The 12,008-nt window shown below is 40.3% G+C and overlaps 1 protein-coding gene across 1 annotated transcript in view; it reads left to right on the top strand.

Annotated features, from left to right (window-relative positions):
• The window catches only part of LOC138743608 (zinc finger protein ZIC 4-like), a 50,676-nt gene extending 40,089 nt beyond the window's left edge, over nucleotides 1-10,587 (top strand). The window contains 4 exon segments of the mRNA XM_069899123.1: nucleotides 5,998-6,204; nucleotides 6,206-6,452; nucleotides 6,561-7,157; nucleotides 10,151-10,587. Of these exon segments, the coding sequence (XP_069755224.1) occupies nucleotides 5,998-6,204; nucleotides 6,206-6,452; nucleotides 6,561-7,157; nucleotides 10,151-10,587 (1,488 nt within the window).
• Nucleotides 10,588-12,008: the final 1,421 nt, after the last annotated feature.

Below are 12,008 nucleotides of genomic sequence, written 5' to 3'. Positions count from 1 at the left end.
TCTGAACGGAGGTTATTTACATTTTGTGTGTGTGTGTGGTTGCATACTGTACAACTTAGTGACAGTACATCCCACAAACAGCTGTTTGCTGTAGATCAATATACTCTGCTTGGAAGTAGCAGAATTAATATTTGACGAATATCGTATTGAAACATCAACCTTCGACCCTGTGTATTTGGAGTCCATATTATTCTATGATATTTGCATGGTTTTGGAATGCAGTATAATGTAAATCAGGTAAGTCGTTTAGATCAATGTGGACTTACACTTTGATCTTCTTGGTGGTTTTTTTTTCTATCATAAATATCGGGGTACAGGTAACTGCACAGGATGTTTAATCACATTTATAGCCTTCCAATTCATTTCAGAAAAGCTTTCAAGTGACACAACAGACGTTAGCTGAATGCGTGGTCGGGTCAGTGTCATCTAGAATAGTTAGCAGTAATTTGGCAACAACTTGAAGGCGTTGATCTTTTCTTCGCCAATGTTCCGTGTTTGTAGAAGAAGAATGTAATGTACCACTAACATCAAAGTCATATCATGAAAATGTGTACAATTCATAAGTATCGGTTCCCAAAATTTTGGTTTGAATGTAGAATGTTTAAATATAATTCACAAAGAAGGTGCTTAGAAAAGTTACGATGTTGAACTTTAGGGGCAAAAAGCTTTCAAGTGAACGCTATATTCCTACTGAAAAATTGGGAAGTGTGGATTGTCAGTTCGTATAATTATTCTCCAGAAACGCGATCGGGCACTAACTGGTGTAAGTTCATCTGTTTTTAGCTTCTTTCCTCAGCTATTGAGTCGGTTCCAGTCAGACATCAGTTGTGGTAGTGGACACTTAAATTCTGCGCGGACAACGCAGCAGGTAAATGAACTAATCACGTGCATCGAGTTCCGACGTTGAAAAGTGTGCTGGATTGTCTCAGTATAATTTATAATTAGTGTCTTTATAGACACAATGTGTTGACGTTGAGGCTATGCTAAAGTTGTAGCTAGTGATCTTAACTCCAGTTAGAACTGCAGACGGAACTCCATTTTTCTCTGCCACAGAGATAACTGGTTATCACATACCAGCCTCTTTCCATGGGACAGGTTCATTCTTGCTTTGAAACAAATGCTTTATTCCGACGACTAACCCATAGCTTTAGAAAAACGATTAAGGTGTGTCAGTTCTCCTCTTCTAAACGTGTATTGTTCAATTGTTGTACGAAATATGAAATAATAATGTTTTAACCTTAAGATTTTAAAGTTAACGACCATGTATGAAAAGTAGATACTGACATATTGCTCAGGCAAAACCAAACAATGAAATCAATTGGTTCTGTTTGAAAATTACTTTCAACAATATAATTAGCCAGACAAAAGTCTAACACTTATTGGTACATGAAATTAATATCGTCAGTTACGAGGGGGAGGGGCCTGGACTGGCATCTTATATAGGCGAGGTACAGAATAAACATCTCATTTAAGAATGGAGCAAAGGTAAAAAGTAACTCCTCCTTCCGTGCCTAAAGTCCTCCAACCGCACTGATGTTGCTAATTAACCGCGATGCATCAATCATTCGGTGTTTGCTACATTTTTAAAGCTGGAATATTATTTCATCTCACAGTTTATGTATTTTGCACGTAAACACGACATTCTCTTCTCAATCAAACTTATTTAATTAAATATCTGCAAATGTCTCTTGACAAGAGAGAATGGATCTAAATTCCAACACCGTATACAGTATTACTAACGTAAATCACTCACAGCTTGAGTATGTGGACTCGATCCCAGCAATTAGACAATCGAGTCTCTATTATTTTACTTCGCAAAACTGCTGTTGCGGGTTCCATGTGGCTCGATTTTAATTTTCGGGGGATAATTTAACTGGGAAATCATTGCTCTTTCCCAGAAATGCAATTGGTTCATTGTGTTTGTTGACAATGTGAGTCAGTATATCCTGGGTTTAGAGTTTATGATTTCAACCACAAACTCACAGGGTTGCAGCGAGCCGGATTAAACTGTAGTAAAAATGAAGTATTTCCTTGTTCATTTTGCGAGAGGGCTGAAAGAAACGAGTAGAACGCAGGGAATCTTGGGAACCTTAGAGAGAGATTTCTAGTTCCTTTTCGCATCAAATGTGCTATTAAAATAACTTATGAAAACATTGCATTAAATGATCGCCGCATTTGGGCTTCTATTTTTAAAACAAGAGGTGGGGTTTTCCTCCAATAGTGCACGAAAATAATTTGGAATTTACTCTGTTCAATTGTGTTTTAACTCAAGTTGAGTACCTTGCCTATTTATTGCTTTCCAAGAAGGCTTATTCGCCGTATTTTATGCTGCTCAAAGGTATAATCGAAATTTCTTGGCATCTCAGATGGGCGTCTTTAGTGTTGATCCTACACACTTCAAACCTGGAATTCTGTAATAATTTCCTGTTTATAATGGGGTTGAGGACGCTGTGAACTGCCCACCATAAGAAGGAGAAAAAAAAATCTACACCGCATTATTTTGTCTTATTTTAATCACACAAGAAAGGAAAACTACCCTCCATACTTGAAAAACAAAAGTAACATACTCATTTCCAGACTCTTTGGACTAAATTTTGGGCTTTCTTCTACCAAAACAAATTTATCATAGTTTCTCAACGTTAACAATAAAACATTTGATTGTATGAAAGTATCAATCACATAACACACCCCTGCCATATGTTTAGGTGTGACTGAACGTATCGTCGTACTGTACACATTCTATACTTAACCTGAATCATAAAACATATCATCTGGCTAAAATGCATTTACAGTAAAGAAGTATAGCGGGAACGTAGTGTATATGACACACCGTGTATTTTTCCTTAGAAGTCCCTCGTGATTAAATATTCTTCCTTTTTACTCATTTTGGAATTTCATAAATATAAAATAATACTGGACAATTAGTGGTCCGTGACACTTTTGTATGTAATATTGCATACATATGTAGAATAATATTTCCACCATCACAAAATGTGAATATATTATTCAATCACAGCATTCACTCATGTTTCTCTGATATTTACGTTTACAGAAACATTTATATATTGAAACGTGCCTTGGCATTGTTTTCTTTTCGAGGGACTGTCAGTTCCTACTGAAAAATTCCTTGGAAGACAGCAGGCAAACCAACACCAAGGTGGGGGCTTGATCAGGTAATGCAGAAGCACATGTACAAATCCCATTTTAAGTCTGCAGTATTAAGCCCTGGAGGCTAAAATATAAACGTGTCAGCATTCACATATCTACGCTACATTCTCTTCTGCTGCACGTTAAAGCACTGGGTGAAAAAACACGCAAAGATTTATCGATTATTTTCGCGGTTTGTGATTCCGCTTGATGGCCTGAGGGATTCAAAATATGGAAGGTGCACATAATACGGGAATAAACTGAAATACAAAACCAACTCTTTGGAATATTTACTATTTATGAAGGGAAGACATGCACCGTAGTGCAATATGATTCTATTAGCTATCTCAAAGCCTTTTATGAAATTACTGTTAGACAGTGAATATGCGTTAATGACATTTCTCTGCATTATCTCATTGGCCCGTCTTCTACGTTTAGAAAGATTTTGTTTACAAATTGAGCGAACATTTCATTATATTCAACATGCTGTGGGTGAAGACAAACTGTGTGAATTTTCCCCCCACCTCCATGCCCCATCCCTCCCCACGTGTTCTCATCTGATCATACTTTTTACCCATTTTTCTTTATTTCTCTGGATATACTCCTCGCACGTCCACGCCTTTCTCCTCATTTCTCTCCCATCTTAAATTTGCTCGCTCTCTCTCTCTCTCTATCTCTCTCTCTTTCCCTCACACCACTCCGCCCCCATGCATTTGTATCCACGTTATTACTCCTACCTCCCTTTGCAAAACCTACCTTTTTTCTCTGTCTCTCTGTCTGTCTGTCTCTCTTGCACTGTAGGTCTGCTGTGTGCAAGATTGCAGGCTTCAATCTCTGCCGCAGCTCAGCTTAGGACATCGGCCTAAATCCACGATATCGCTGCACTAGGTTTCCGTCCCCCTTTAATACCCTTGGTGAACAATCTGAGGAGCCACAATGTAGATTTTTGAGTTAGTAGCCCGTCTTTTCTCGCTACTCTGAAAAAAAAATCTAAACTACTTTCTTTTATCGTAGGAGCCAGACGTGTGTACTCAGGGCGACTTAAACAGACGGTCTGAACTGAGAGCAAGTTAGAGATGCAGATATAAGACTGTATGTTGGGGGAGGGATTGTGACCAGCATTGCATTACGGTATTAGAAGGAAAATATGATATTGTGAAGCTGATATAAAGAGCCGGGTAAAGGCCTTTCATTCGCGTGTGCCCATAGAAAGGATACAAGTAAATAGCAATTTGTCATCACGTTATTTTTTTTTCTGTGTTTCCCATAACACGCTACAGTTTACTTTCTTTTTCCACCGCAAGCATATTTGCAGATTGTGCAGTGTGTATAGACTCTCGAAGCACGGTCTGGGATTGTCTTCGCGAGTTGTGTTTTGCAATTGGAAACACGTTTTTGTTTCTAAAATCGAAGCACGTTTGCATCCAAGTGATGTAGGCAGCAATTCAAATCGCTTGGCAATCTGCAGGAAAAAACCAACACGGAAGTAAAAAAAAATGTCCCAAGCCTAAAGAAAATAAAAGTATTCCACATGAACATCTCCCCTCCCCCTTTCCCACCTTCAAGTCAGATCCAACGTCTTCCACGAAAGTACAAACTTCCCTGAATTCTCGCTTACAGAATTACCAACCCTGGACTCGCAGGCAAAAAGAACTCAATAAGTTATTGCATGCTGAGAAAGTTTCTTCCTCAGTCTGGGGGAGAAAAAAAGTTAACAGATGCCTCTGACTGGGGATCTCTTTGATCGTCTGTGCCGCTAAGAACACCAGTCGTCTAATTTTGTCCCAAAAAAAATAACACGCCTGGAAGTCTGCTAGTGTCAGGAAAGATTTAAAAAAATCACTCACTAATTTCCGGCCGAAGTATAACAGGCCATAACCTCATTTTCAATTTGGTGCCGAACCTTCTTTCTTCCCCGCAAAAAAAAAACCCCTGAATTCTTGCATAAGCCGCAGGATCTGCTGTGGCTAAATAAAGCGGTGCGCGGGGCAAGATGTTTGATGTTGCTAAGCAGATACTGGTATGTGACCGGCTCAGGGAAGGGATAAACTTTCCTTCACTTCTAACTGTATATTTGTCCGAGAAACCAGGACCAGTGCAACACCTCATTCAAAACAAAATCCAGCTGATTTCTTTACCCTATTAATCCCTCCAAAAGAGTAAGTCCACATTAATAATCAACGCATATAATTTAATTTCATAGTTGAAAATACTTTACGTACACCAGAACCATTCAAAGCTCTCCAGTCTATCTTGGTTGACTCTTCCACAACACCCACGTTTTAGCAGAAGTGAATGATCGTAAGATAGAAAGAATCATTGCAATTTACTTTTTTAATCATCTGCTCAGATCAACTTTGAGAGATCTTCCATTTGGCGATTCAAGCAAGAACTGCAAATAAAGAGGTGAAAAGCAGTTGCAGTTTCTCTTAATCAATGTTGCAAGAAACTCGCAAAAAGAATCCCACGCCTTTCAGCCAAAAAGGGTTTTCCATGTTCTCTTCACCCCTCACCGCCCCCTTTGCCCATTGCCAACCCCCTACCCTATCCACCACCTCCCCACCCCCACCATCAAAAACCGCCTGGGGGTAATACGCATGTGCCCTGTCTGGGGTCCGTAACTGGCACTGTCAATCATTGGAAACTGACCAATGAGATCGCGTGTTGCTCGCGGAGCTCGACGGGCTGCAAAGCTGTTCATGAATCTCAATTCAGTTTCTCAATGCGTCCTGCTGCTGCTATCCGTCTGCACTCTCTACACCGAATGGCTTTCCACGTTGGCAAAGGGCGAGTTTCTAAAGTTCGGTAACTTTTGGAAAAAAAAAAGTTTATTTTGTTATTTTCCTGCAGTCAGGCATTATAAGCATGGAAGCTTTGGGGAGTCCGATGGTGGACCCATCATTCGCCAAACGAAACCCAGCGCTGAGATTAGTAGACTTGGCAGGAGCTCACCACCACCACCATCACCATCCCCCTCAGAGCATGACAGGCTTCCCGGGGTTCAGCGGCCATCCCCACTCAATGGCACACACGCACCCTGGGGAGAGTACTGGAGAAAGCCCGCCTGGGGCCGAGTCCATTCGGGCCTGAACACATGGGGCACCCTGCAGCCGCTGCGGCTCTTAAACTCAGCCCATCCCACCCCCATCACCATCCCCACCACCTTCACCACCATCATATGCCAGGCCACGCTGAGGTTGTCTCCAATCCATCGGCAGCCTTTGGCCCAGCGCAGGCGGCAGCCGCAGTCAGTTACTCGGTCTCGCACTCCCACGCCAGCTACACTGCCCAGGCTCTCTCGGCAGGTAGAGACTTCCTCATCCGCAGAGATTTGACGTCCTCAGTCATGCCTGGGCTCACAGATCAATACCCTGGCACAAGTTCTCACCATGGAATGTTTGTATCAACAACAGGTAGCTACCCCGGACATCATGGTCACCCCGAGGCTGGAAGCCACTCTTTATTCCCTGGACTCCATGATCAGGCTCCCCATGCAGCCCCCACTGGACACCATCTGAACGGACAGTTAAGACTGGGGCTACCTGGAGATATGTACGCCAGGTCCGAACACTACGGCCAAGTGGCAAGTTCCAGGAGTGATCCTTTTGCCTCTTCCCCTCTGCATAGCTACGGTGGCATGAACTTAGCTGCCCACCACGGTGCAGGCGCATTCTTTCGCTACATGAGGCAACCTATCAAGCAGGAATTGATCTGCAAGTGGACTGAACCGGACCCTGTCACTAAAAAGCCATGCTCCAAAACTTTTTGCACGATGCACGAACTGGTGACTCACGTAACAGTGGAACACGTTGGGGGACCAGAGCAGTCGAACCATATCTGCTTCTGGGAAGAGTGTCCAAGAGAAGGAAAGCCTTTCAAAGCCAAATATAAACTTGTAAATCACATCAGAGTCCACACTGGCGAGAAACCCTTTCCCTGTCCATTCCCTGGATGCGGCAAAGTGTTTGCCCGATCAGAAAATCTCAAGATCCACAAAAGAACGCACACAGGTCAGTTATTTCATGTTTATTTCATTTCGGTATCTAGAAGTTAACGAAATAATAAAACATATTTTCGAATTTTTTTTAACCAGTGGGACTTCAATGCAACGCAGAGTAAAGCTTTATGTGTTTTGGAAGATAGCCTAATGTTATAGCATTCATTTACATCACCCAGCTTGGAGAACTTCGCAATGATGAAGGCAATAAATTATTTGAAATGTTTTAGCTCTAAATAATCTTAGAGTTGCCATTTGCAAAGTTGCGTTGGTTTAATTTCGACGGAAATTAAAAGCTAATAAATGTATATCTTTCAAACACAGTTAAATTGCGTTGATTTTTCACGAAGCTGCCCGCCAGTATCTGTGAACGTTGTTTTGATATTAAGTAGATTTAAGGGAACTTTTGCATTTGACAAAAAAAATTAAATGATTAGGCATAATTGCTGGGGGGTTTTGCGAGAATCTGAAAACATGAACGCATTAACTTAAATATGTTCAATGCAATATTTTGCCACTGTCTACGCGGATCATTATTTATGACCCTAAACATGTTATAATCTCAAGAGTAATGAAAGCAAGTGCTTAGGCCTAGCTTTTCGAAAAATGCCTTTTGCAGAGCCATTTGTGAAACTTGGACATGTGTCAGAAACATCTGCTAGCTTTACTTAGCCCCAAGTAAATAGCGTAGGTCGCTATTCAAAAGCTGCTTTTGAACTTCATTGGATAAGCTACAAGTTATGAAACTGCACGTAAAATTTCCACACTCTCTGGAAGTCCCTCGCTTCATTGGTTTTAGAGCAACGGTTCAATACGTCGTTGGCCTGCTCTTTTTTATTGCAATCCGCTTGTGCGCGGCCTTATTCGGGTTCAAAATAGGGAAGGGTAATGTAGACCCACGAAATCCATTCTCCATCTTCGAAATGCTCCCCTCCTCGAACATCCCTGCTTCCCACCCCCACCTCCACGTAATAGCGGGTATCTCCTCAAACGATGAATATATTGCTGTTCGGTTGCAAAACATGTTTTATTGGTCGATTTTAAGTCCAAGTATAGTTGGCGAAGGTGAACATGGGGGAGGGGCAGGGAATGAGGGCGTGGGGGGGGGGGGTGGTGAGGGGGTTAAGCGAATGTTTGGGGTGGTGAAAGAGCGAGGGATTCTCTGTGAAATCAATAGACACAATTTAACCCGAGGCACTGTTTTCCACTGAAACTTCTATTCGCCCCTCAGCCCTAGAATAGGTTTGATCGAATGGAACTTTGGCTGTATATCGGATCAAGAGGTGGTTTGTGATATTGTTTTAACAAGAATAAACGCGGGTACATATGAACTTCAAAAATACTTTTTTCCCTAATACATTCTAAATGAACGAGCATAGATTGTTGCTTATGGGATTGGGGGGGGGGGGGGGGTGGGGAGAGATAAATGCATGGCGTGTTGTCGCAAAAGATGCAAAATGGATATTTTAGATAAAGTAACAACCAATGACATAATTCGGGTCCATACTTTTAAATCGTGAAGTATGTCACACATGTAAATCTTGCTATGTTGCTGGTGCAGAACTATGTTGCTGTGCGTGTCTGACACTTGATAGTATTGTAGTGTGCTTGCCTAAACAAACTTTCCCATACTTCAGTTTAGAGTGCTGAGTACGTAATTTACAAGAGCTTTTCATTCGACCGACCGTATTTCTATTTATTTAAAATAATATAGCAACCAATAAAACAGCTGAATATTTTGTAGCGTCGAATTAATACCCATATTTCAGTTAACTAGTCTTCTCCATATGTTGCAATTAATCTCTGTAATTATGATAAATATTGCATTTCTCTTTCAGTTTAAAATTGAAAACAGTAATGTTACTAAATTCTTAAATAAAAAATAGCAAGTAGAGTAATTCTATTAACAAAGTAATTATCTTGTAAAATATTCATGCCGTTTGATTGGCTTCAGTCCTTTATAGGCAGGTTTTATTGAATTGAAATCCCGTCCCTTTTACATTATTTATTTCAACAAGCATGCAAAGATCGCCTCTGGGTAAACAGAGGCTTCGGTAGTTTTGCCCTCACTTATCAAATATTGCCGTTTAAAGTTTAAACCGGGAATTAAACATGGATAGTAAAATAATTGATGACAATGTACAAAAAAGCTGACAAGAGTTGATCACCAGGTAGCCATCTTTTCCTAAATGATCTGCTATAAAGTTATGTTAGGCTTTGGGACGTTTTAGTTCAGCCAAGGCTAAGCTAGCTGGTGAAATGACAGTTAACAAGGATTGGTCGCAGTTAATCTTACATTACTCACTCTTTTATACACAGCATTAATAGTGAAGAAGGAGAAATGAGTAGCCAGGAGGAGTTTAGAGCTCTCGGGAATTGTCAGAGCAGACTTCATGCTCGTGGTGTCGGACGCTCCAGACACGCCACAATAACAGTGTTTATGCGTCTGGGCTTCCCCATGGGCCCACTAACTTACTACTAGCTTGTACTACACTAATATCGTTGATTGGCCGTCTCAACCTAGCAAGTGAAGGTCAAATTATTCTAACGGCTTTCTGAACGTTTGGCTAATTACGGTGTAATATTAAATCGACATTTTGAGAGTTCGGGGAGACGAACTCAGTGGCGAAGCTTTACACTGTAGCCACGCTGTTTTATATTTACTGCAGATCTACTAACTTGCACTGAGATCAGATTGAATGATGTTGACATGTTTTATTAAAATAATTATCAGTATCTTTTTTTTTGCTATTCCCTCTTCTGCTGTGTCGGGAATTTATTGTAAATCACAAGGAGAATGGAGACCGACGAGAAGAAATTATACTTCAATCTACAAGAAAGTGAATGCAATATTTTACTGTAATTCCTCAAGTGGTAATTTCGCTCTTTATTAAAACGCGTGTTAGTGACTTTCTTAGTGGACCTCAATACCTTAACGTCAATAATGAAAAGAAAATACCTTAACGTTTGTGACTCATCACTCTGCCCCTTGTGGTTTCCTTTTAGGTGAAAAACCCTTTAAATGCGAGTTTGAAGGCTGTGACAGACGTTTTGCTAACAGCAGCGACAGGAAAAAGCATTCTCATGTGCATACAAGTGACAAGCCCTATAACTGCAAAGTAAGAGGCTGTGATAAATCGTACACGCACCCCAGTTCCCTTCGTAAGCATATGAAAGTCCACTGCAAATCTCCTCCTCCAAGTTCGGGCTACGAATCCTCTACCCCTTCGCTGGTGTCTCCATCTTCGGACTCGGGTCGGGACCCCCCGGCTCCAGCCTCGCAGCTTGACCCCATCACATCTTCCCACGCAGCTAACCTGAGCGAATGGTACGTGTGTCAGAGCACTGGAGCAAGTGGTATTCCAACTCCTCCAAGCAATTCATCATCACCTGGACCAGGAGAGCATTCTTACAGAAACTCTGATCCCAGAACTATTCTCTAACAAGAAACGTAGCACTAGTTGGACGTGCGTTTATATAAAAAAAAATAAACTCGTAACCTTTGTTCAGTAGATGTCTGCAATCCCACACTTACCGCAACGTTTGACTTGAATTACTTGAGTTTCTGCAGGCCTAGCGCCTGGTTAGTAGGTAATGTGAACATAATACAATACACGGGCATACACAGAACGATGTAGACATGTATTAAAGAGGATGTATCCTGATTGCAAACTTACACAACTTGAAGTCAATAGTCGGGAATAACACACCTTTAACAACAAAGCAATTTGGTCCACTTCCCCACCCCCACCATAGCCCTTTTCAATCTACTAAATTATATTTTTTTTTGCATAAAATATTGTACAAGATTTTTTTCTTTGTTATTTTCCTACATTTTGGAAAAACAACAAACGACTATACTGTGTTGCTACGTTGTTTTGAAAAGCAGGAGAGGGATGGAAGATACACCTGATGTGAATAATAATGTTCAAAAGCCTTTGTAGGCCAAAACAAAATGGATACTGTCTGCTTAAAAGCATGCCTATTCTTCAAACATTTTTACAAAAAGCATCTTCATATAAGACATTTATAGCCTGTAAATCATATAAATATTGCCATTGATATGCACCGTATGTATGTGTTAAGTAATTCGCTCTTGTTTTTTTTTTAAATAATTTATTTAAAATGTTACAATAAAACACATTTTGTATAAACGAACCAAAGTGTTTTATTACAGGGCAGTTAAATAGTGTACATTTTTTTTCTTAGATTATGTTAAAACATTAGCGTGTGTTCTGTAAATTACAGTGTTTTATAAATGGCGGTTTTGACTATGTAGGATAATTTTATTTCTGTATTTTGATCATGTTTTGATATACATGGGCACTGGTTTGTAATAAATTGATAATAATAAGAATACGTTTTAAATACATTTTAGGAATTGACCTATTTGTTGTTAATATGTATAGTAAAGCATTGGTTCCGTCCTAGCTCAGTGACATACATAATTAACCACCTCTAAAGAATAAAATCCAACTCATTGCCTTGGCCATATTTTTAGTCTGGAGCATTTCTTAGTCCACCCTTTAACGCCACAATACGTTATTCAAATCGCATTTCCATTTGAAAATGAGTAACATTGGGGAAGCACGTTTGCCTTTTGTGGATCCCTAAACATAGTTGGTGAAGAAGTTGTATGACCGAGATATTGTTACGGTGATATTCTACTGTTTATGCAGAAGTTGTTGGAATGTGTTCTGAAACCACTTTGTATTTTGCCAATGTACGAATGAACTATGTAGAGTTTCCCATTGTATTGTCAAAAATTCACAAATAAATGCGTCTTGGAAAATTAATAAATTTTGTAAAATAAGATGAAAAATGACTGCTTCCTTTTACAATGTAAAACCAAACCCATGCAGAT

The sequence above is a fragment of the Narcine bancroftii genome, chromosome 9 (assembly GCF_036971445.1).
Source record: "Narcine bancroftii isolate sNarBan1 chromosome 9, sNarBan1.hap1, whole genome shotgun sequence".
Classification (NCBI taxonomy): Eukaryota; Metazoa; Chordata; class Chondrichthyes; order Torpediniformes; family Narcinidae; genus Narcine; species Narcine bancroftii.
Note: the sequence above shows the minus strand (reverse complement) of the source record. Positions and strands in the feature narration are given on the sequence as shown.